The sequence below is a fragment of the Bubalus bubalis genome, chromosome 20 (genome assembly GCF_019923935.1).
Source record: "Bubalus bubalis isolate 160015118507 breed Murrah chromosome 20, NDDB_SH_1, whole genome shotgun sequence".
In the NCBI taxonomy this organism is placed as follows: Eukaryota; Metazoa; Chordata; class Mammalia; order Artiodactyla; family Bovidae; genus Bubalus; species Bubalus bubalis.
Window position 1 is genome coordinate 9,061,520 of NC_059176.1, and position 26,951 is coordinate 9,088,470.

Here is a 26,951-nt window from a genome sequence, read left to right on the forward strand (position 1 = left end):
TGCTGCTGCTAAGTCGCTTCAGTCGTGTCCGACTCTGTGCAACCCCAGAGACGACAGCCCACCAGGCTCCCCCGTCCCTGGGACTCTATTTATGCTAGCAATATATAAAATTCTAGACCAAGTATGTAACAACTGCAACAAAAAAAAAGTCAGAAGGTACCCATATGGAAATATGTTCTTGACATGGGGAATATAGCAGGAAATAAGAGACCAAAAAAACCTCAAACTTCATTCTAGTGGAGAAACAAACAGAATAAAATGTAATGTATATTTCATATCAGATGGGTGATAAGTGTTATGGAGGGAAAAACTGAGTAGGGGAAGAAGACAGGAAGCTTAGTAGGGAAACAGATTACATGTGAGTGGAGACTCACATGAAAGTTGGTAAATAAGCTCAGAGTACCCTGTGGGATCCTTTCTAGGAAGAGCAAACACTAAGAACAAAAGGTCCTGAGCATGCTTGGGATGTTTGAGGAATGACAAAAAGGCCATGGGGAGAAGGGAAAGTAGAAGATCCATAAGCCCTTATCTGTAATCCTAAAATCCCCAAAGACAAATTCTGATCTGAACTATTTGTACCTATACTGTATGTAAATATTATATAGAAATATTACTGTCTTTGACTATAGAATGTTGCTCCCCACTGGAAATATTATTACTTTATTACTTTCCTGACCTCAAGACACATGGATAAAGGATTCTGAACTTATTGTAAGTTTTACATATGAAGAAATTATATATATATGTACACAATTACAAAGAAATGAGGTCAGAGTCATAATGGGAAGACTAGGTCACATAAAGGCTTGCAAACCACAGTAAGGATACGGACTGATTCAGAGGGAGATGGGTACGCTTTTAGTAGGTGAGACATGATTTAGCTTAGTATCATCTGGATGCTGACAGATGAAGGGCAGAATAAGAAAATTACAACAATGTCAGTAATCCAAAAGACCAGTGATAAGAGGCTTGGGTAAAAGCAGTAGAAATAGCAAATAGTACCAAGAATCTCAATGTACTCTGAAAATAGGGACAAGAATTTTTTTTTCTAACAGATTAATACCAAGTATGGGGAAAACAGGATTCAAAGACTGCAAGATTTCTAACTTGAGCAACTGTAAATTCACAGCTGCCAGATCTCATTTCTCACCTGAGATTAAAAAGATTTAATGCTAAAGGAGACAAGGGCAAGAACTTGAGCTTTCAACATGTTACATGTGTTTTGTTAGAAAATCCCACAAAGTATTCCATTAAAATGTTTCAAGATACAGGACAATCAAATATTTCTTTCCCCAATATTTCTTTAATATGCTATAAAATCTTGATGGAGCATGAGTACAAACTGTGATAAGCAGTTCAACGAGGTATAATGCACAAAATAAATTTTCTAGTCCAAGTATCTCTACATGATTTGTTACTTCTGTAGAGCCTTAGCTTCTGCCAACTACTTCTAGTAGTAAGGTTTTAGTTAAACCATACTACCTTGTATCTCAGGTCAATCCAAAATGTAACTCATACTGTATTCCCTAGTCATGAACTGGAGAAGGAAACGGCAACTACTCCAGTATTCTTGCCTAGAGATTCCTCATGGGCAGTGCCTAGAGGGCTATAGGCCACGGGGCCGCAGAATCGGACACAACTGAGCGACTAAGCACATTCATGAATTAAAACTTGAGTCTATAATTCACAGGATAAATAACCTCATTTCACCAAAGTTTAGCTTCAAAATTTTCTAAGGTTCAGGACTATTAAGGCAATCAGACACAGACTCAGTCTTTTAAGAGAATCAAATACCCAGGCTATTTCTAATTTCATAAAGTAATCACAGACAACTTAAATTTAAAGTGGTTCAACTGTTTAATTTTAGGTATACCACAAAAGAAAAAATTATTTAATATATTAGACATTACTGAAACTAATACCTAATCCAAAAATATTAAGATTATTTTGATGATCACTGTAAAATATTCCCAAGCAATTACAAATTCCCAAGTTATTACAAATTCTACTATGGTATACATGAAGATGATTCAAATATGCAAGTACATGTTTTGATTATCCAAGGAGAAATATACCTGTATCTGTGAAAGACTGAATATCATAGGTGAGATCAACACTGAGATTTTCAGAGTTTTCTGTTTTTTTAAACACTAACCCAATCACCCACATCGTGCGAAATTCTTCCCTGTAAAATAAAAAGAGTATTACAATAATTTATAAGGATTTCATGAAAAGTTATCAATGTGCTTCACAACCTAATGTACATGGAAAAACTCAGAATACAAATACGCAAGCAAACTAAGTTATAAACCAAATTCCATCAAAACTCAAATTCCTCCTCTACATCTGCCCTCTGTATTTCTACTGCTTTATAAAAAACTGGAGTCCTATGACAAATATCCTCTTCATTATCTATGTACTAATAGCCAGTGTTTTTAATGATCAAAAGTACCAAAGGCACTTCCAAGAAAGTTACATAAATTAATGACATTTTAGAAAAATCTGAAACATAACTAGTCTAGATATAAAAATTTAACTAGACCTTAATATATAATTCCTTAAACTTTTAAAACTCAACTGAAAAGGTAGCATGAAGTCTGACCACAGCATAACAAGAATAATGGGTGATTCAGCTACTTTTGAACATTTAATGATACATCTATTGAACGGATCGGTCTTTTTAACGATTAAGATTGCAGCAACAAAAAAATGTATAAAAAACTCAAATGGCAACTCTTTTACATGAATGCAAAAGAAATTAATCTGTAAAAACAGTAATAGCTATTCTATTACACCACCAACTTAAGTGATCTATTTACCAATATTTTTCAATCTTTAGTACTATATCTTGAAAAAAAAAAAGCTATTAAAACTTCCCTCACCCCCCAAATAAAGTGGTTATAGGCAAAGTAGAATTTCATATGCTTAATAAAACTGCAACAATCAAACTGGAAATTGACCTATAAAAGATCCTTAAAATAAAGTGGGGCAGCTTTTAGTAACTTATGTTTTTAAATTCCCAGAATCCACCACAAAGCACATTTTTGCAAGGTCAAATCAAAGCATTTTCTCTTTGTTAAAAAAAAAAAAAGCAAAGATTGATGTTTGATATAGCAGCTATTCTAAAAACCACTCTACACAAAGGGGAGAAGGTATATTGCTGAAGTGAAGAATTGGAACTCACTGGTCTGACCCTGATGTGCTCAAAAGAATAGTGACTCGAGTTATTAAAAATTGCCTATAAAACTTCCATGAGCAAAAGCTGAAAAGATGGGGAATCCAGATTTTAAAGGATTGCTTACTTGTCGGGATTTTCTTTGGGTGCTGGAAATGACTGGGGATTCACATGAGCCAGTGTAATAAACTCATTCTTCTCCAAACTTCCAACCAGGATTCGGATTTTTGATTCCACCAAGCCCACCCTGAACAAATGTCACTCATTATTAATGAAAATTATTTTTTAATTAAAAAATAAAACAAAATGCACAAAGTCAAGTAAGTTTGTATAAAGCTATAATATGAAGATAACTTGAATACACGAGGGCAGTTCAACTGTCTCAACTCCCATAGATAAAATTAAAACCTTATGTTCTAGCTCAAAAATGATAAGTAAAAACCGCAAGGAGAAGCAAATCAAGTCACATTTCAAACAAGGAAGGTTACAAAAGACATCCCCAGAAATATTTACAGACAAAAATCAGTAAACTAAAAGAAAGCACTTTAAATATAGTTAAGAAATAATACATGGATCTCTATAAGACAAAAAAAAAAAAGTTGTATATGGATCTCCAAATTTCTATACTTTCATTAAAACTTCCATTTAAGTAGTAAAGCTGTATTTATGAACAAAATCAAACTTGATGTTTTAAGGACTTCCATCTCCTACTGTGTTCTGGGGCTATCTGATTCGTTCTGAAGTATTTTTTTTGTTTTGTAAAGTCTAATCTTTTACTCACCATTCTAGGCGTTGTTTTTCAGTTGGTGCACTTGCTAGAAGTACAATATAATGCCTTTGAAGATAAAGACAACATGCTATTTATTTCATTTAAGTGCTTTGTGCTGGATATTAACACCATAATGTAATAAGCTTCGTGACAGTTATAGATCAATTTAGCAAGAGAGAACTGCAATTTCAGTTTGCACATAAAATCATAAACACTAAATTCCACAAGTTTAGCAACTACTGGGCAAGTTTAATTCTTCTGTAAAAGAAAGTAATTTTATGAAAAATTACCCCCAAAGCAGCTTAATTCAAAAACATTGACTAAACATCACTGATAATTTGGTTCAATGATTCTAGTGGAGTGCCTTATCTTTAAAGAGCCACCTCACTAAAATATAACCCATTAAAGCAAAATTGCTTTGATGGAAATAAAGCACCAAGGCTTTAGCCACAAAAGCAGGATCACTAAATATACACACACTACATCAGTAATTTCAAAAATAGTATCCAATACATTATGCTTTTTAATTCAAATTAAAAGGTAGCAAAAATTAAACAATACTTAAGTCAGGCCTCATCATTTTTTTCAAACAACACTATGAATTTCTATAACAAAAAAGCAGACATCATTAACATGAGAGTAACAAAGTAATATGATTTCTATGTGGAATTCAATACCATTCAAATTGGAACAAAATCAAGTTTTCATTTCAGAAAACATGATCATGACCAAGTATCTATTTTTAAATGTTTTTGAAACAAACTATTTAAAGTATAACTTCGTAAGACTGAAAAAAAAATTCAATCCAATGTATTTTTCTACAAAATCCATTAAAATGGTGACAGAAGTCAAACTTCTCACCAGAAACTTTACCTCAAAAGGCAAACTGACATCATTACTGAATCCAGATACTAGTTGGAAAAGTCAGAGTATGACCACAATTTTAAATAAACTTGATGTAGAAACTTAAGGTTAACAGAGATAATACACATAAATATGAAAACATGCAGAGAGAAAAGTAAATGTGCAGTCCAACTCCATAGACCAATACTTCCTTTCCTTCACCAGTTTAATTTGTTCAGCAATTATTTAGAGCAAACCAAACATATGAAACACACACAGATGGCCCAAATAAATAGAAGTCAAAAGTCACATAAAAGCACTAAAAGCTCATGCATTTTACCTATACAGAAAATTCTCTTAGGGCCCTAAATGCTCTTGTAAGTCAAACAAAACCCTAATGAGCTCAGTAACCTGAGTTTCAGTTTCCTGGGAGTTTGAAAATGGACAACAAACTTTGGGGGGGGGGGGGGTGCGGAGGGGGAGGGCGGGGAGGCAGGGGTATGGAGAAAAAACGAAAAGTATAACAACTTGTAACAGGAGAAGACAAAGCATAAAAAGCAGGCATGGACACAAAAACTCAAGAAGACAAAGTTGTCTGGGTTCACCTATTAGGACAAAACTCAGATCTCCAAATCACTCTAGCACCACACTAGTGAAATAGATGCTCTTAATGACCATCTGAGTCTTTAACAAAAGCTTAAATGATACAGTGTTTTCTATTTATGGCAAAATATAAAGTGCACTTGAACATAATCTTGTTGGCAATTGAAAGTTTAAAGTTCTAAATCTTAGAGAGTTCAACTTTGGTTCTTACTGAAATCCAATGGGCCAGGGCAAGGGAGGGGTCTACTCTGCACATGGTTTACAATAAAGGCATCTGTTTAAATATAGTTGAAAGTGTTAAACCACCACCAAGTATGTACGCTGAAGTTAAATGTTCTTGACTCAGCCACATTTAAGCAAATATGAAGTGGGAGATATAAAACACAGTAATTAATAGAAATAACCTGCTATTAACAAGTTTCCTATCAGAGCACAGAGACTAAAAATAGGTCTAAACTTACACTATATTTAATTTTGTTGCTGCTTCAAAAAATACTATCCTCTATTTCACAATGTCATGACTGTGCTTCAGGTACTAAAATGGCTTCACAAGACTTTGAAGCCAATGCAATAATTAACTTTTCCCCCGATTTAAAGATTATCAGTTGTCAATTAAAACCTTACTATAAAAACCTACCACATATGAATTAAAACCTCTTTAAAAACACTTAATTTAGTTGTTCTTATTATCTCACAACTATTCATCCCCCCAAAAGCATTTTTTAAGGTAGGTTTCCTGGCCATTTCATCACATGAACATTTTCCCTGGGTAGGTAACAACTCAAGACATTATACCGAAAATCTAATTTATCTCTTTAGCAAAAATCCTTGCAGTTCCATCTTTAAGTAACTCAGGTTCAAGAGATTATAGAGTTCATTGCTCTTAAAGCTTTTAACACGTTCTGAGGCTAAATTATTCTATACATACAGACTCCTTGAAATGATAATTAGTCTTATTCTTGAGAACATTTAGTTTTTTTCCCCTAATACCTTTCCTTCCTTGTTTCCTTAGGAAACTGAACACCTGAAGTAAGTCTTCACACTTCCTATGTCAAGTGATTTACTTTACTGCTGGTTACTTATGTCTGCTTGAGTATCTTTAACGGTAGAACATGAAAAGTATTTTCTTAAGACTGTAAAATTCCACAAGGCAATGTTATCCCTTTTCCACAAGCCTTCTAAGACAACTGAAAATTTCCTTCCTGGTTTCCTCCCTTCCAAGAAAGGTAGGCAGGTAGATCACAGATGACTCAGAATCCTATACATAACAAACACAACACTTTCAAGATATACTTGAATAAGCTTTCCAACTTTGACAAGAAAAAACTAAGCGTTTCAATTCAGTTGAACAGCTAATCTTTGGGGTATTTCATATAATATAGTAAAAGAAAAATTCAAACCTGGGAATACTCAGTCTAATGATAACAATTACAAATTTTTTAAGAGGAAAATTTTTGAGAAAAGTTAAGACATAAGTGAATTTGGTATAGGTAAAATCAGCTGCTTGTTGTCATTTTTTCAAATCTTTTTTCCCAGGACTCACAGCTGAAATTATCTAATTTCCTCTATTTGTTGCTACATCCTCATTTCTATGTTTCAAGTTGCTTTTAATAACCTAAAATAATTTGTTTCAAGAGAATTCAGTAAAGATAATCAGTCAACAGACCACACCTTACATGTACTATTTGGCACACGTTTTGAAGGATAACCTAAAAGTTTTAAAAGAAAGATTAAACAAGGGTCAAAACACACACACACACACACACACAAATCCTTCAAAGTTCTAGTAATACAAATTTAAATAGATGACAATATCAAGATTTGTTCAGCTTCAACACTAATCTTTCTTAAAGTGAAAAAAGAGAAAGAAACCACTTAAGTACGTACTTAGAAGAACTTCATTCTACCCACTTCTCATTCCTACAAGAAAATGGGACAAAAAGAAGAATCTATCTAGCTTCATCTTGGAGTTTCAGGGATTAAGAGATGCTGACACTTCTACAAGATCAGTTTTTTTATTCTCTTTACAAGGAATCATGTGCTCTCTCATGCCAGTTTTTAAAGTATCAAAATATGTTTATTAGTTTAAATGTTCAAAGGTACTTGCTCAACAGTGGTTAAAATAAAAAACGATGCAAACTTGTCCGCCAAATGGAAAAGCACAACTTATGGGGAATAGTAAACAAGAACGTTCAATGTTACGCTATTTAAAATGTTTACTGACAATGCAGTGCTCCCAGAACACAACAATTAAGCTGGCTCCATTATTGCTTTTTCATGCAAAAGATACAGAAACAAAACACAGAGACATCATGAAGGTCATCATTCTTGTTTTTAATTGGGGAAATAGCATAAAGCAATCTTGCTTAGGTTATTACAAAACACAATCCAACATAAGATCAAATGGTCAGGAAAGTTTCAGGCATTAAAGAAAAAAAATTTTTTTAAGTGGGACTTTGGCAAGTTTTCAGCTCAGGGCAAATAAAAGTGCAAGTCCGTTTTTTTTTTTAAAGTCAGATTTATTATAACTTACAGTTTTCATCAAAACCAACACAATCAGGCTATTAACCTATACTGAAGTATTAAATCATTATATTAAAACCATTAGTAAAAAATATGACACCCACTGAGAGTCCATGAAAATATCTGTAGAAATACTTGAGGGGCTTTATGAACAGTAAGGGGAAATGGTAGGCCAATCATGTGCTGTTAACGACTGCAAACATTTTGCTGACTACATATATTGACATTTTATTAGCTCTGCCTGTGTTATAGAGAATCTTAAGAATAAGCTTCCAGAACTGGATGAAAATAATTACTTAGAAGAGAATATTAACTACAGATTTTAACAGTTCACTCCTTTGCCAAATTATACAGATTTAAGAGTTTTGGTGATGACTAGCAAACCCTCAGAACTGATGTTGCTACAAATGCAGAAATTCGGTTACATCAGGCAGCAAAACTGTAGGGACTACACTGTACCTTGACAAAATAATAATATGTTTTCTAAAACAGTATGCCCTTTATAACAAGAAGAAAACTTGTATAGATGTTTAAAGGAAAATTCAAACTACATTAGTCTAGCAAGAGAGGTCACATATGCTACCATTAAAACCAATACTTAAGAGAGCAACATGTCCGACATGCCTTAAAATACATACTTGTACTTCTGAAAGAAGTTTGGAGCTTCAAAAAGTTTGGACCACTCTGCCTTACTCAGCAAAATTTCATCTGTGATAGCAAGACCTAAATTAAAAACATATTAAAATATTTGCATGCTTCAGTCTAAGAATCTAGAATTTTAAAGATCTTTTAAATATACCACATGCATTCATTATATCCTACAATCATAATTTTAACAGCAATTTTAGTCTACAGACTCTACAGCATAAAGATTCTTACATACGTCCACTCTTTTCAAAAACAAAAAAAGCTGGAGAACTTGAGATCCACGTTTCTGGAAAATTGCCATTACTTTAAAATGCCATGCTCATAGAATGCCTCTCTCCTAAAACTGAAGCACTTGAGTTACCCAAGGAAAAAAAACAATTTTTCAATAAACTTTCCTGCCCTTCTAAAAAAATTTCCTGTAAAAGGACAGTAACATCTTCCCATGAAGAGCCCCTTTAGACTACAAAAACAACTTTACAAATCTGAGTTTGAAGTTGGTAGTCATATAGCTGATTCTATTTCCTTGACTTGTGTCAAATTAAATAATCCAGTTCAAGCTACTTCTCTCAAAGATCATTTACCATAGCCACTCCTTCAAATTAGCAATACTCATAGGATTCAGAAGTTTAGAGGTTATTCTAAAACAGTGGGCAGTGTGGCCAAAATCCTACTCAAAGCTTTTTCCAAGTATACAGCCTGCTAAAAGCCTCTCATGTCAATCAATGGAGAGAAACTGATATTATTTAAAATTTCACATGGCAATAGTATGGCACTAAATCATAAAAGGCCCAGCTAAGGACACAGCTTTAAATGTTAAATCTTCCAATATATAATTAAGAATAAATTGCTTAAAAGAAATTAAACTGAGTTTTTCCAAGTTAATTCTCAAATATAATCTGTAATTAATAACACCAGAATCCACTTTGGTGAATGCTTTCTTCCATTTAATTGAATACCCGATTACTGGGTGAACAATGGTATGTAAATCCTTCCTGTATAAAGGAGAGCATAAGGATAAACACTTACCTTGTTTAAACTCCTCAACCATGACCATCCGTGTTGAAACGGACACATTGTACGTGGAGTTCTGCTGTGGGTATGCTGGTGTAATTATAGGCATAAGATGGTACCTATCACTGGGGTTTACCTACATACAACAACAGCCAATCAGTTTCTTCAAGTACATAGTCAACAGATACTTGGACTTTTTACCCCTTGTTAAACTGAACCAATGATTAAATTTTATTTCATTCATAGCTGGAGTTGAGAAAGAAAAACCATGTAAAGAGACTTTTTTTTTAAGGAATTCTTTACAGAAACTGTGACTTGGTCTTAACGAATGGGTTGCTTCAATCATTTGGGCATGACTACTCTGGTGACTGTACTAGGAACAGTGAGCCTGCTGAGCAAAATAAAGGTTCTAACTGGCACCTACTGATGTTTAGTTTTTCTTTTGTCAACAACAGAAATAGGGATGCACACACAATTACATTTTTGAGAAACGTCACATTACAGCATGTTCTGTGTAAAATGAATTTTAAACAAGCTGGAAACTTAGTCTTTAATATACCCTTAACTTATCAGGAGTAGCTTATTAACACAGGGTACAACTACATTATCCATGTTGGTATCATTTTAAAAGATAACAAAACAATTTATTAACTATTAATCTTAATCCATATAACTAATGATGAAAGTGGCATTTTTTAACAGAAAAAATTGTAAATTCATATCCTTCCCAAATTAAATTGTCTTGAGGTTTGGAAAACCTGAAAATATACAACCTGATGTCATTAACAAGGCTTAAAACTGAAAATATTTTTGATACTGTAATGAAAAAATAAACAGTGTAGATAAATAGAATTTTATAAACCTAGAAAGCCTTACAAACCTAAATTTCTTTTATCCATTAATAAAGTGCATGTTGTTAACATTTAAATTGAGTTAGCAGTGAAGGTCATAACTTCCAAAAAAGCAGAATGGAGGCTCCTCTTCAGCCCAACCATGCTTTTGTAATCTGATTTCGCCAAACCAATTTTTACAATTATATCATAGTAATTGAAGTGATATTGCTTAGACGTTATCTGTCATGATTAAACATTAAGCAACAGTTTTCCTACAATAACCCAATTTTAACAGAATATTTAGATCGAACAAAAAAAAAATACAGGGATTTTTAGTATCCTTTTATTATTATTTTTTTAAGCACAAATGCCCACACAACTTTGACTTACAAGGTAGTTCTATATATAAATTGTTAGTGACTTTGATATTATAAACTACGTACAATTAAATGTGGTTCCAGGGTACATAATTATGCTTCTCACACCAGAGGACAATTCTAGTTGAGATTAAAAAGAAAGTGTGATACGAACATGTCCACTCATACGTAACAGAATGGGAAGTCTCCGTCAGTTTATGCAGATGACTTCTACTCGTTATTGCACAGTGCGAATTTGTAGGGGAAAAAATAATACACTAACCCTTGGGTCCCATACAGGCAAATTAAGATTGCATTCTTCAGGCTGTTTCAATAGGACTGGATTTGGCCATTCCCTGTTTAAAAAGATTGTAGCACTTGATAAGACTATTGGATATTACCATCTACACGTATTTTGCTAAACATACAGCATTTGTGAATGTGATTCTTCTTCATTCATTTTGCATTCTTGGTATATATAACTTTTTACTCCTCTGTCGACGTTAAGACTATTTGGATTAATTTTTTTCTATGAAATTAACTCCAACCACCTGGTAGCTTTCTCAGACTTAAGTCAAACATCTTCAATACCTCTCAAAGAACGGATAAAGCGCTATTCAAATTAAAAAGTACGACCCCAAGACAATCTGATGTGTTCATCTCAAAGTTGAACAGGATAGAATCCCCCATGAAAAGACAAAAATCCTATCTTTATGCTAGCTCCAAAGACAACCCAGGATGAAAAGCTAATTCATTATAGGCAAAGGAGTATGAATAATTATAATCTTTATCTCATGACTTAAAGTTTATTAACATGAATATGAGTAATGATGTGAACACACTGTTTTAAAGATGTGTCCTGTGAGTTAGCTACTTCAGTCTTTATATAAGAGATTAAAAACTGGAAAACATTTGGCATCTTTAGTATCAAGATTATTGTTGTTGTTCATTCACTAAGTGGTGCCTGACTCTTTGTGAACCCATGGACTGCACCACACAGTATCAAGATTAGCTTCTTAAAAATATTATTTGCTATGTACGTGCAGCATTAAGAGAAATTCTGACATTTTTCTCACCAATTTTGGTTATATATAATTAAATGCTATCAAATCCATAAATTACAGGGTGTGTTCTGAAAAGTGTGACAAAGCTCTAATTATAAATTGTCTCTGAATAACTCTAATTTTTATAAAACTTACTAAAACACTATTTTAGAGGGAGAAGGTAGAGAGGTTGACACAAATAGGGAAGACAAAGCTTTCAGATCAATTTGATTAAAAACCAAGAACTCTAACCTTTTGGGTCAAAGCAACTAATATGAAATAGCACTCATTTATCTTACCTAAATAATGGTTGACAAATGTGACCAAGCTTAAATGAGGAAGAGCTTTAAAAAAACCTTTCCTGGGTTAATAATTTCAAAGGGATAATCAATTGCTTTTCAAGCACTTATAGTTACCCTTAAAAGCCATATAAACATTTATACCTTTAATATTCTACCAAAGATAAATGGGCAGCTAAAAGCAAAACAAACAACCATGAGAAACTAACGGTCTACAGATTTAGAAGTATTCAAAGAGTAAACATGGAGAAGGCGATGGCACCCCACTCCAGTACTCTTGCCTGGAAAATCCCATGGACGGAGGAGCCTGGTGGGCTGCAGTCCATGGGGTCGCTAAGAGTCAGACACAACTGAGCAACTTCACTTTCACTTTTCACTTTCATGCACTGGAGAAGGAAATGGCAACCCACTCCAGTGTTCTTGCCTGGAGAACCCCAGGGACGGGGGAGCCTGGTGGGCTGCCGTCTATGGGGTCACACAGAGTCAGACACGACTGAAGTGACTTAGCAGCAAGCAACAAAGAGTAAACGAGGTAGTAAGTTTTATCCAAAGTAACTAATATCCCAACCTATCAATTTTAGCAAACATTACAGCTAAAATTCAGAGTTTATTTGGAGAGTAGGTTTACGCATGGAAGTACAAACAGGACCTGCCTTACTACCCTGGGAAAGCTGGCAAAAGGAACAGAATTAGGCTTGTCACTTTATATACAACACGATCTCCCCAAGGCTATCTACACTGCTACATTGTGAACTTAAATTTGAATCTGAGACCAGCTGCAGAAATGTCATAGAAATAAGACTAAACTTCAGTGTCTACAATCAATTTTATTTTAATATAATCTAAACACATACCATTTAGAAAATACCAAGAAAAATTTATGTACAAGAGTTGATGCTATTGCATTTGGATAAAGCTGGCAAGTTCTTGCTACTAGCATAGCCCAGGAAACACCACCGAGGAAACCTAATATATTGGAATAGATGTTGTGGCCTGTTGATAGGGAAAAGCAAAAAGGAAAAGTTAGTGTTGAACAAAAGCTTAAACATGTTTAATAAGCTAGCCAACAAATTCTGAACTCACGTTTGGCCCACAGTTTGATAGCTCTCAGGGTTAACCTGAAGTTGTCAATGTTTGGTACTAGATGTAAAATTTCATCGGTTACCCTGCAACCTGATTAATAGGAGTAAAAAGAAAAAAAAAATCATATCATCAAACGTTTAATGAGAGTATTTCTTTTAAATTTTCTGAGACTAATGTCAAATTAAATAAAAATCTGCTCGGTAAAATCAGTAATGTTAATAAAGAGGCACTACAAGCACTACCCTAAACCAAGAATCTGAACTGTACTCTGCTTCATCGCAAACTTTCAACCCAGAATTAAAATGTCTTCCAGTTCAGACACACTGAGTAGAGCATGATCCACTTAAGTTTCTAAGAACTGTTCTTTAAGAGCACTGTTAACAAGCAATGCTAAAATAAGTGTTCAAAGGCAGCAATAGATGAAAATGTTATGAAGGTTATTGGGATCAAAATTTAAACAGTTACACAGTGAGACCTAAACCTCTAGCAACAGAGTACAAATGTCAGACAGTATTTAAAAGTTCCAGAGAGCAAAGAAATAATAGTGCAAGACATCGATGAGTACAACAAATTACTAAATATCTCACTGCAGTCTAACTATTAAGTAAAAAGCTCATTTTATATGACTCACTACAGATAAACAATAGGGCTATTAAAAGCTTCATTACAAAACCTGAGTTGAAAGCCATTTCATATTTGACCAAAACTGCTATTATGTAAAAGGAAGTAGGCTTTTACATACCGTTAAGACTTCTTATACATCTTATATCTAAATTTTTAAGCAGACTGTCATCTCTTAAGTCCAAGTCTTCTGGAATAGTCTGCAGTGCTAATCTTGCAAACAAAATATCAATCTAAAACAAAAACAAAGTTTAACATACCATATCTGTCAAACTGTTTTTTGAACTTTTAATTTTATACAGGAATATAGTTGATTAACAATGATGTATTAGTTTCAGCTGTACAGCAAAGTGATTCAGTTATACATATGCATGTACTACTCTTTTCCAAACCAGTTTAAAGACATTTCTTTAAAAAAGAAAACACTTAATACTTCTTAAAACCAGAATCTTTTCATCAGCTGTTAACATGATAATTCCAAAAGTTCAAATAAAATTCTTACCATAGGTATTTTAACCAGATCTTAAAACATGGTAATACTAAACTGAACTTTTATAAACAGTTACTTGCCATTTTAATCATACTTACTAAGTTAAATTCACTATCCTTGCTAAATGCATACATACTGGATTACTTAGATAACTGGTTTAAGTTTCCATCCATTAATACATGAACTGTGTATTGATTATATGCTGAAAGGTTCCCAAATATAAGGCTAATATGATTAACTGTGGCCCAAATAAACATGTCAGGAAGCTTCTTGTATTTATGAACTTATGTATTTATAATATTACAGTCTATTTCTCCAACTTAGTTTTGACTAACAGAAACAAAAACTGGCTAATTTTGAGGTCTATTCATAGAATGCTACTGACAAAATTGGTTTTTTTCTCCTTTTTTCAAGGAAAGATGGAAGCAAAAGAAAACTTAGCAAAGATTTGGTAATTATTCCTGAGGGCATGATTTCATGGTTCCAAACTCTGCTGCTAGAGAAACAAGTTTTTTTATAAGACTACTTTAAAAATGTATACTTTAAGAGCTTACTGTGAAAAACCATTTAAACATGCACCTACCTATAAGATCAGGAAAAAAACTACACAAATCAAGTTTTTGGTATAGTCTAAATTTTCCAATGATACAGATACCAAAATCTAGTATCTCCCCCAATTTAGACAGAAATAATAAAGATACAGACTTCCCTGGTGACTCAGGCGGTAAACTGTCTGCCTACAATGGGGGAGACCCAGGTTCAATCCCTGTAAGATCCTCTGGAAAAGGAAATGGCAATCCACTCCAGTACTCTTGCTTGGAAAATCCCATGGACGGATGAGCGTGGTAGGCTACAGTCCATGGGGTCACAAAGAGTCGGACACGACTGAGCGACTTCACTTTCACTTTCAATAAAGACTACATGCTCAGAGGAGGGAAAAATGTAAACTCAAAAAGCAACTCAGTGGTAACAAACACATGAAATATTTCAACTAACCATTTCACTTTTGTCTCCATTCTGAAAAATTTACACAATGAGGCGGGTCTCCACCAAAAAAAAAAAGTCTTGGGAAAACAAGGCATCACCTATGTTACAGGTTGTTTTTTATATTTAATAAACGGACAGTAAGTATGGCTCAGCTGGTAAAGAATCCGCCTGCAATGCAGGAGACCTGGGTTCGACTCCTGGGTTGGGAAGATCCCCTGGAGAAGGGGAAGGCTACCCACTCCAGTATTCCGGCCTGGAGAATTCCATGGACTGTATAGTCCATGGGGTTGCAAAGAGTCGGACACGACTGAGCGACTTTCACTTGAGTAAATCAAAACTGCCTGAACTTGATAATCCTTTACCGAATTTAACATTTTATGTCAACTTATTACTCATATATATTAGGCACCGTATGCAGCAATTACAGAAACCACTTTTTCAAAAATGAAGTATTATCTTTCTAGTTTGTAAAACTTGAAAACCACAGTTCCTGTCAGTGATGCTCCAGCACCGTCACGCGTGCGGAAGTGACGTGACACACTGAAGCTGCTGCGCTGCCAGCTTTGCTGCAGCTGCTGTCACAACACACGCTGAAAACAGCAAGGAGAACGGCACACCGCCTCAAGAACCAGGCTCAGGCATCCTTCTCTATCAGAAAGCATTTCAGCGCACGTAACACCAGGCCACAATTTTCTCTCAACTTCTTACATATTTCACTTAAATGAAAGTCAAGGAAAAGTTCTATTTGCAAAAACACACTGTTATATTGCTTTCAGTTCAGTTCAGTAGCTCAGTCATGTCTCTGTGACCCATGGACTGCCTTAGTGAGATTAAAAGTACACAGAATCTGCATATGGAAAACCTATTAAGGAAACTGTTCTGCAGCAGCATTTCAAAATCAGTACATTTTTGTCTGTATTTTAACTTCTAGTTTCACAAGTCTCTTTTTTTAAAAAAGACTAAAAATGTTATAAAAGAACAGGTTACCATTTCCACTAAAAAAATTCTTAATATCACACCATCTCACCAATTACAAAACTCTGAAATAAATCAAGTTTTTAACCTGCATCTATCAAAATTACAATAATAAGAACTGTCTATTTGAACCTTACCTCTATCCCATCAAAACACAGTTTGATAACTGGTACAAATGCCTCTTCAACAGCCTGTGAGAAAATTAAGTAAGTTTAGTGTCTCTGAAACTATACATTAGAATTATACTAGTTTTAGTACACTTAAATAAATGCAATACTTAAAACTGTTTAAATGTAATTTACCATAATGCCTGACACAAACTAGGTTCTCAATAAATACTTTAAGACACTAGAATCCTAAATCAGACAAGCCTTGGTTCAAACCCTTGATCTCTGCTACTATGATATATGATGATGGCCAAGTTGCTTAGCCTCATTTCCTACTCTGTACATGAGATTACAGATTTATGATTTTTAGACTGCTGTAAAGAATAAAATACAAGCATGTATTATCTTAAGCTTAAAAAGGTCTGGCAAATTACAAGAGTTCAATGAAGTTGATGGCTACACCATAAAAAACTCACACAACTGACTAAACTGACTTTTTTAACTCCTCCCCTTTCACCCAGAACATTTACGTACTCTTAAATCTTTTACTTCTTCCTGTAATTTCAACTTATCATAGAATGAGGTGAAAAAATCACTTCGATCAACATGTCTTGGTGCAACACACAATGCATCAATATCAGCACCTGGAAAAAAAATTAAGCCCAACTACTAATTAGTATTACAAGAAAATTATTTTGCACCTTATCATGGCAGTATTTGACAGTAATGAGCCTCTAAACTGCACCCCTTTCCTTAAAAAAAAAAACAAAAAGAAAAGCTACCAGTCAGTATAATAAAAACATGACCCTAATTGATGGGATATATTTTTTCCTAAAGCAACTTCTATTTGCAGTGGCCCAGGTCAACTGGGAGTCAAAGAAACCTGACTCAGATGGCAACTTTTATGGTAAGAGAAGGAATTAGTCAAGAATACACCCAATATCTTGGTGTCACTAGTCACAGCCATGTTCATCAGGGAAACAAAAAGCATACAGTTCCTGTCTGTACATTATGACTGCTGCTTCCAGGCTCCTACCTGCACCTAAATGGGACCTATACACTGGAAGAAGCACCATTGGCAAGAATCCAAAAAGGCAGACCATGGTAAGATGGTTGCTATTAATTTAGGACTTGATAGAAGACCAGCATTGAGTACATAAGGAAGCACAAAAAAAGATGATCAAAACCAGTAACTGGGGTCATAAACAGAGGAGATCAATATGAAATCAGGTCAACATGGTCATTTTCCTAAAAGACTCAATACCTGAGGCACTAACTCTGAAGGCAGGACATCTGGCGTATTCATGAAGGGAGAAAACAACGTAAAGTTCACAGGACACATCCAAAGCAAATGCACTGCTTCCAGCACAGAGTAGCAAGAGATGGGGAGAAGGAATAATGCCACAATACAGAGAATACTAGACTGGCAGATAACTTTTTCCAAAAGTCTTTACTGAATTTGTTACCATACTGTTTCTATTTTATGCTTTGGTCTTTTTGGCCAGGATGCAGGTGAGATCTTAGCTCCCGCATCCCCTGCACTGGAAAGCCAAGTCTTAAGACACTGGACCACCAGGGACTGTCCCCTGACAGATAGTTTTAACAGAGGGTAGTGGTTAATGGTTGAAAACTACAGCCTCAGACTGCCAGTTAGAATCCTAGCTCTGCCAGGAAATGGCTGGAAGCAACTGTTCAAGTTGTATTGTCTCTTTAAGTCTCAGACTCCTGTCTGTTACATAAGAATATTGAAAAATAAATAAGATCATGAAGACCAAAAGCTTACTAACTACGCTCAGTTTAAAAAAAAAAAAGAAAAAAAAGACCTCAATAATATTCTCCCCAACAGGGGGGAAAACCTACAAATGTAACTAAGAAAATATTATTAGTGATTGATACTGACTGAAGATACACATTTTTTTGTTTTCCTTACGTATATTTCATGACTTTGTAATAAAAAGGAAAAGGAAAGACACGGATTTTCCCCCCCAAATTTTAATTCATTTTTGTTCTGATTTCCAAACTAATATTCTTCAGGTACACCAAATGATATACAGAGCAGCACTGCCCAAAATCACTCCCCAGTGGCAAAATTGTACTTTATGTGCACTTTCTAATATGATAGCCACTAACCACATGTGGTTATTCAACAATGAAAATATGGCTAATTCTAAGAAACAGAAATTTATTTTACTCAATACTACATTGACGAGTACAGGTATAGAAGGCATCACTTTATATCATTCTTCTTATCAAATTTAGGCTTCCTGAAGTACTTCCGTACAAACCTAAGCTGTATAATACACCATAAGTAACTGAGATGGATGTGCTGTTACAGTTTTTTTTTAATTTTAAAAGTATTCTTTCTCAAGATAATTAAAACAGTATTTACCTTTTGTATGTACTCCTAATCTATAAGATCCAAATGTAAAAATTTTCCCACCAACATTTTCAATTACAGATTGTGGAAGATTCTGTTGAAGCAAACAAAAAATTAGTCATTTTGCCAGTGGAGCACAAAGGTAACTATTTCAAGTAACACTGTACATAAGACAAAAAAAAAACACTTTCCATGCAAATTTATATACAGGGTAAACGAACTATAAGCTCTATAAAATACCAGGCCTTCACAGATCAACCTAACTTGAAATTTAAGCAATTTTCAACTTTTAATCAGTGCTATATTTTGCCACATTTTTGGAAACTGAATTATAACTTCTATAACTTCTTTATAGAAGATGGTTGTCGAGGAGATCATGTGATTCCACAGCAGCAATGTTAGAATCACATATTTTAATCATGACAAGGTGTGCATTAAATCATGAATGTGAGAATATAGCAATACATTAGACTATAATTTTACTGTATCAAGAGTGACTTTAAGGCCCATAATGCTACTCTTAATAGTTCAGCAGGATGATTTAATAGTTTAGTGGGATGATTCTGAGAAAAACGAAACTTACTGATTTTCATCTTCCTGACCCTGGCACTACTACACTATGGAGAATACTTAACTGCTCTTGGGGATAAAGATAATGTCTCTACACACACACACACACACACACACAAAATCTTCATGTGTGCAAGGTCATTGTTTCTCTTTGACTTTCTAATTCCTCAGTTCAGTTGCTCAAGTGAAGTCTTCTTCAGCAGCAGAACATAAAAAAGACAACTCTTCCCCACCACCCTTCCAAAAACAAAGTAACCAAATTGTTACCTCATACTCCAAAAATCCTAAACACAAATTGTAACAGGCTCAGGGACTCTCTTGTTTCTTAATTAATACAACATCACAGAAAAACAATTAAATTGAAAACCTTTTTTTTTTAAGTGTCAGAATACAGGATGGCAAATAAATCAAACTAAATGAAAATTCAAATTTTATATAAATTTTCCCCCAAATATTTATAAATTAATTGTAAGTAATACATTAAAAATTCTCTACTGATTTAACTGGAGATATTTTTGGTTGTCACAATTTGGGGAGACCGGACAGGAGCAGTGCATTCAGTTGGAAGAGTGCTGCTTTTAACATCTTCCAGCATAATCCCTAAAAAAGAACTGTATAAGGAATTCCTTGGTCGTCCAGTGGTTTAGACTCTGCAAGGGCACAGGTTCAATCCTGGGTTGGGGAACTAAGATCCAAAGAGAGAACTATGTGGTTCAACTGTATCAACGGTGTCAATATGAAGAAATTCTGCATCAAGTCTTAAAACCAACAAAAGAAATGGCCCCTAGGAAAAGACACATGAAAGCTCAAACCTGTAAAGCCTAACCTCTCAAGTCCCATTCTCTAACCAATTTACTACCGACAGCCTACAGAGAAAAGGACACAAGTGTGACTAGGAATGAGCATTATTTCACCAAGTGAAAGTCACTCAGTCATGTCCAACTCTTTGTGACCTCACGGACTATATACAGTCCATGGGATTTTCCAGGCCAGAATACTGGAGTAGGTAGTCTTTCCCTTCTCCAGAGAATCTTCCCAACCCAGGGATTGAAACCAGGTCTCCCACATTGCAGGCGGATTCTTCACCAGCAGAGCCACCAGGCAAGCCCATGAAATTAATTTCATTAATCCAAATAATTTTTCTTACCCTCAGGAAAATGAGGAAGAAGAATTATATCAAGAATTATCAGTTAATGAAACTAACAAGGTACTCAAATTACTGAAACAAAACTATCAATGAGTTGGAACTCTTGTTTCACATTAAATAAATCTTAAGTTTTGGCCTTGTCTACTTTTCAACTTAAAGGTCTAATAAAAAGCCATTAAAGCAAAGCTGTATTTTCTACACAATGAAGAATCACAAAGTTCAATAAATGAGTAAAAATACTTAAACCTGCACATCCTTTGCTTTAGCTCAAAAGGAAGTTCTTTTCAAAATACATTTTTACCAAAACTCTGTCAATGACAAATAGTACACATAGAATCCTCAATTTTGAATAATCCGGCTGCTCAAGTTTTAGTCAAGTTCTTAAAATACATATACACTGCTTTAAGAAAACAATATTGTAAATTTGACTAAAGCTAGAAGATTTTAACTTTTCTTCTACCTTGATACCTTGCCTCAGATTTTCTTCTATTTCTAGTTCTCTTACCATCAATTTTTCAACTGTATTATAGACTAAATATGCATTTTCAACTACCCGGGAAAAACGACTACTATTTATGGAATTTTTAAAAAATGGCTTCTACACAACTTTTTAAGAATACATTTCCTTTACCAGAAGCCTAGACATTGATTCAACAGTTGTATTATTTCTTTATTATGAAATATTAGAAACTCAAGGAATGTTATTATAAAAAACTAAACAAACTAAATATTCAGTTTGAGTTTAGTAACTGAAGGCCTAAAAATGCTCACTGTTGAAGAATTCCTTAAAAGGTAACAAGAGTCTTGAATATTTAGTATACATATTTAATACATTTTTTAAAGCACCTTTTGGGGGAAATAATATTTCTGACATGTGTAAGTAATCACAGAATTTCAGCTTTGAAGTGTTCAACCAAAATGTATTTATGAAACCACTGAATTTAATCCAGTTTTTCCTGTTTTCAAAATAGCTAGACACCAAATATAAATTCTACTGTCAACAGTCTAAAACAAAAGATTCTAAACATTCAAGACTCTAAATTCACTCAGTAAGAATAGATAAGACAACTGCTATGTTCAGCTGATAAATTTCTTCCCATACAATTAAGTCATCTTACCTTGCTTTCACTGATTTCTCGTATCCACTCTTTTACCAGGTTATTTAATTTTCCCAAAATTAAAATCCTGTTGATAGAGAGTATCAGTCAAGTATCAAGTTGTTTGTTATTCCAGATCACTTTTAATATGTGGCTTCCTAAATTTTAACCAGTTTCTAAGTTATAAGAAAGTTTACATGTAGCTACATGTAGGCACTGTTACACTGGACAAGACAATCTTTCAGCTAAGCAAGGCATTCCTCTTTCTGACAATGCTTTAGTACTATACTAACCAAAATTATTGCAAATCAAAATAAAGGAAACAGACCTTTATATAGATGGAAAGTTTTTTTGAGGTATCATTCTTGTTTGAAACAGATATATACTGGGGCGAAAAATTCTCTCAGTAAAGAATTCCTCAAATTAACCTACTATGTCAATAAAAAATTGTCCCTTAAAAGAAAACATCAACATACACACACTGACCTGCGCTGCAGTTCCTCTTCCTCTTCAAAAACCCCGAAGGGCTTCAGAGTCTCCACCAGCTTCTGTGTGAGCAGGCAGTCAGTCTCCTTGGGGGCTGCTAAGCTGATGGGAGAAGTAATGCCATAGTGCTTCTGTGGCGGCTGTGTTTGCTGTGATCCCTGTGTTGTAACTGGACTGCAAACAGAACTGGATAAAATTACTGCCAAAAAATTTCCACAATTTGAAACAAATCAGCATAACTAAAAAAAATGCATTTCTACATAGTTGATTCACTCCAAAAACATGTTTTAAAACAAAAAGTAATGCAAAAACTAAATGACCAAGAAGAAAACTTTAGTTCTCCTCCCACTCCAAGGATTTTAACTTTGCTACTATCTAAACATCTAAATAAATTATGAATATCCGATCAAATATATTGCGAGAGAAAATGTAATCAAGGATACAGTGAACTTCTGAGAAACTTCACTTCTTGAAAAGAAGCCAAATCTGTTAAATTGTTATTTCTAAAGAGATGAGATAAACACAAAAAGTTTTACCAACACAAGAGATTCACCAAGTGGAACTTAACATCTGACTAGCAATGAATAAAACTCATAGATAATGAGGCAAATAACAGAAAAGTTACTTGGAGGGGGAGAACTATATTCACACTAAACTAGATTTACACTTTAACAATGATTAGTCAAATGTTTTTCTGTTTTAAGAGAAATTCTAGATTTTTACAAACCAACAGGGTTTTAACATAACTAGTGAAAAGGTCCAGTATGTTCTAAATGGTTTAGGAAATTAACCTGACTTAATTTTTTTGTGTGAAAGCAATTCTTGTTTTTGTTCCCCTCCCTTTGTAAGTTAATGGACAGGGATTCTAAAGCAGCACAATTATTAACTAAAAACTGCCTGGTCAAATAATGTACAAAACCAGGTAAGGAGAAAAAGCTAACATTTGAATCAGGTATTTGCCCTAAATTCTGTTCTTTAAGAAATAACTTATTTTATATACACAGACATCTCTATTTCTTTCCAAGTTCTAAATATATATATATATGTACATATATATATTTAAATTTAAGTGCAATAGCCTACTAGAGCAATAAGGTGCAGGAATCCCATGCAGCTAAGTCCCATTATACATTTATTCACTACTGTCCTGGGTTCTGGTTTATACTAGGTGGGACCCTGTCTTATACTGTCTTCTGATATCAACACAATACCTAAGAATGCCAGGAAACCCACAGTGTTTATTAATTAGTCAATAGGCTGTACAGCATTTAGTTTATGCTTCCTGAACAAGTTATGCATTGTCTCAATTCTAATTCAGATCTTACAGTAACATTTGCTGAATAAATACGAATCAGATTTATCTCTTATAGCAATTAATTTATGTCAGATCACTTCCTCCTAGTAACTTTAATATAAACTCCACTGCTACACAAGACTATGATGTCAATTCAGAGCTGGGGCTCCACGTGAGCACCAAGCACTGTCAAAAGACTAAATGTCTCATATTATGATTAAAATATAGAAGTTAACCTAAGTGAAAATACATTTATAGTATCTTGGTTAATACATATTTTTGTCAATCAACAAATAGCTATCCTCAGGTTCCATAAAACTGACATAAAAAAGGTAGCCCTCAAAACTGCCCAACCATTTCTTCCCACCATGCTCTAATAGATTCCAGATAAATTACATATTAAGTGTAAAAAAATACATTTACCACATATCTTAGCGTAATTAAATTCTCGTGCATTGTTCATTGCTTCATATGAGTTTCTCCAAGTAAACTACAGCCCTTCATGACCACCCCAGGATTATAAATACTCTTTATAAATGATTTTAATGTACGTAGAGCCAGAAAAGAAAACAAATATAAAGTTCATTCTAGCCAGATTTGGTTCAAGCAAGTAATGAGAGCTTTCAAGTCAAGTATAAACTGAATTCATATTTTCCTAACTTAAACCTCTACTGATTTTTTTTCTTTTTTTTTTTTTTGAGCAAGTAATAGTTCATCTGCACTCTTCCTTTCTGAAGGGGCTAAATTCATTACCAGTTGAGTTTGAATATCACCAAAATATGGGTGCCCATTCTCAGTGGCATTAAGCTTTCTTGGCAGACTCATTTTTTTCTTTCTCAATATTCAGGTTCTTCATTGTCACACAAAAAACAATGCTAGGAAAGTCCACTGTCTCTTTCAACTATATTGCCAAAAATACTGGATATAGGCTCAGATTTTTAAATTCACACCAAGTAAGCTCAGACTTCTAAATTCACACCAAGTTTGCTTACTTTAACTGGGGGGAAAAATGTTGACGTCTACATTAGTTTCCTTATTAACATTCTGATGGGGAAAAAAATCATACCCCAGCTGTAAATGTTTATTCAAAATGTAGTCACATCATAGAAGATAAAACCCCATTTATTTGACTCATCTAATGCAACAAAGAACATATATATCACCTATCTCTATATGTGTACATATTTAATACAAGTTATATATAGAATATGTACTAATTCAAGAACATGTATGAAAGAAATAAAAATAAATCACAACCAAATGAAAGGAAAGAAATAAATACATGTTCTGAAAGGTACAAGACACCTATGCCTCCAATAAAAATAGCTTAAGCTTAGCCTAAGTAGCTAGACTAGGAGTTTTAGGATGCCAGATGCTCTGAACGTCTGAAATGTAGAAACATTAGCTACGATTGAATAGAAGAAGTCAAATTTTTCCATTTAAACATTAGAAATTAAGGAGAGGGACAAAATTTAAGGATCTTTTTTGCTGTCTTGTTTCTAACAAAGATAATATACACATTCTAATATTGGGTAATTTGAAAAGTTCTCCTTTACAGAATTTCTCCTGGAACCATACACCAGACAGCTAGCTATCAATCCCAAGAATGTAAAAGCTCTTCCTGAAATTCTTGAACACAGGAGCCACCTGTCCATGGTCCATCACTTTTTAGAGACATTTTTACCAATATGCAGTTTTCTTCCCACTTAACTATTTAAAAAAAATAACTTCTACAATTATATAAAACAATAAGGAAAAAAACTAGATACAGAGCCAGCGTATTTGTGATCCATTAAAATGTCTTTTTGGTTTTCCATTTAAATATCAAGAATGCTTGTGCTTTTCCTGAATAACTGGTTCACTTTCATCTCATGAACATATTTGTGTCTACCTTTAGGCTACTGCGGAGAAGGCAATGGCACCCCACTCCAGTACTCTTGCCTGGAAAATCCCATGGATGGAGGAGCCTGGTAGGCTGCAGTCCATGGGGTCGCTAAGAGTCGGACACGACTGAGCGACTTCCCTTTCACTTTTCACTTTCATGCATTGGAGAAGGAAATGGCAACCCACTCCAGTGTTCTTGCCTGGAGAATCCCAGGGACGGCGGAGCCTGGTGGGCTGCCGTCTATGGGGTCACACAGAGTCGGACACGACTGAAGCGACTTAGCATTAGGCTACTGCCTGAATTCTTACAGCAAAACTGATGGCCATCCTGCAAGTTCTCTGCAAAAATCCAAAAATCACTGTACTTCTTTTAGAACTATTTTAGTACCCTAATTTCTAGTTTTATACCTCTGCCCTGATCCATCCTCTTCATCCACCTTTAATGTAAACATCTTGCCAGCTTTCAAAATATGACTCAAGCCTTTTTAAATCTGAATCCTTTCTGAATCAGAGCAAGACAGAAATTGTGCCCTACCCTTCAAAATTACAAAGGGCTCTCCCAGTGGCTCAGTGGTAAAGAATCTGCCTGCCAATGAAGAAGATGAGAGTTAGATCCCTGGATCAGGAAGATCCCCTGGAGGAGGAAATGGCAACCCACTCCAGTATTCTTGCTTAGAAAGTCCCAAGGGCAGAGGAGCCAAGGTGGGCTAGTCCACCGGGTCACAAGGAGTTGGATAGGACTGAGTGAGCTCACATGCACAAAATTACAAAGGGCAGCCCAACACTTTTTCCCCCATTCTACTGTTCTGGGGGTCGGGAGGGAGGAAGAGAGCATAATACTAAATATTTTCAGAGTTCTCTCTTATAACATACGGGCATTTTCTTTATAATATTTAAAATAATTTACATCAAGGCAAAGCTTGCACATGACACATGCCCACCTTTATTTTTTTCTTGTTTTTAAACTTCAACAACATTTTATATAACAACTCCATTCCAATACTTGTTCTGACTCTTGGCATCTTGGTCCCACTCCTTCTATTCCCTGACTATGGCAGTCTGCCATACACACTGCCTACCAAACATTACCCTCCTAAATCAGGGCTTCCTTAAAAACCACATGACTTCTGGTGTAAAGGCATTCAAAACTGGGTCCACAAAATCTGCTCTCAACCCAAAAGCAATCTGATGAGGAGAAAGCAGGCCTGCCGTCCCCTCTGCGAGTTACGCTGCTCTGATTTCACCTCTGCCATCAGTTGTGTCACTTGTATTAAGCTGCACCTCTGTGGAGTCATTAAAGCTCTTCTCTGCTTTGGATGGCAAACTAAAAACTTACATACTGTAACACATTTATGTCACAGAGGACCAGTTTCCAAACACAAAGATCCTTCCCTTCCCCATGCTAGGCTGTCTAGGATCTAAATCTAATTAGGGAACTTAGAAATGACAACATTTTTGTCAAACTGGAGTATGAATGTAGGCTGCTTATTTTGGCTAGAAACTTGTCTCAAAAGTTTAGGCATCCAGTTTAAACAATACTTGCACTCTGAAATATTAAGAACCACTCTTATGGCACTTATACTGCCGTAACTATAAAGCTAACTCAAATGCTGCAAGTTCCTATGATTTGTAAACCAGTTAAGTGATTTCCCTGGTGGCTCAAACAGTAAAGCGTCTGCCTATCATGCCAGAGACCCGGGTTCGATCCCTGGGTTTGGAAGATCCTCTGG

The 26,951-nt window shown here is 34.7% G+C and overlaps 1 protein-coding gene across 1 annotated transcript in view; it reads right to left on the bottom strand.

Moving 5' to 3' along the window:
• PAPOLA (poly(A) polymerase alpha) overlaps positions 1-22,217 on the bottom strand; it is a gene marked incomplete at its 5' end in the record, with an annotated part of 36,450 nt that extends 14,233 nt beyond the window's left edge. The window contains 14 exon segments of the mRNA NM_001290976.1: positions 2,076-2,185; positions 3,303-3,422; positions 3,957-4,010; positions 8,552-8,636; positions 9,588-9,708; positions 11,045-11,117; positions 12,958-13,096; positions 13,187-13,276; positions 13,929-14,040; positions 16,397-16,450; positions 16,901-17,010; positions 18,756-18,837; positions 21,579-21,645; positions 22,044-22,217. Coding sequence (NP_001277905.1) covers positions 2,076-2,185; positions 3,303-3,422; positions 3,957-4,010; positions 8,552-8,636; positions 9,588-9,708; positions 11,045-11,117; positions 12,958-13,096; positions 13,187-13,276; positions 13,929-14,040; positions 16,397-16,450; positions 16,901-17,010; positions 18,756-18,837; positions 21,579-21,645; positions 22,044-22,217 — 1,391 coding nt within the window.
• Positions 22,218-26,951: the final 4,734 nt, after the last annotated feature.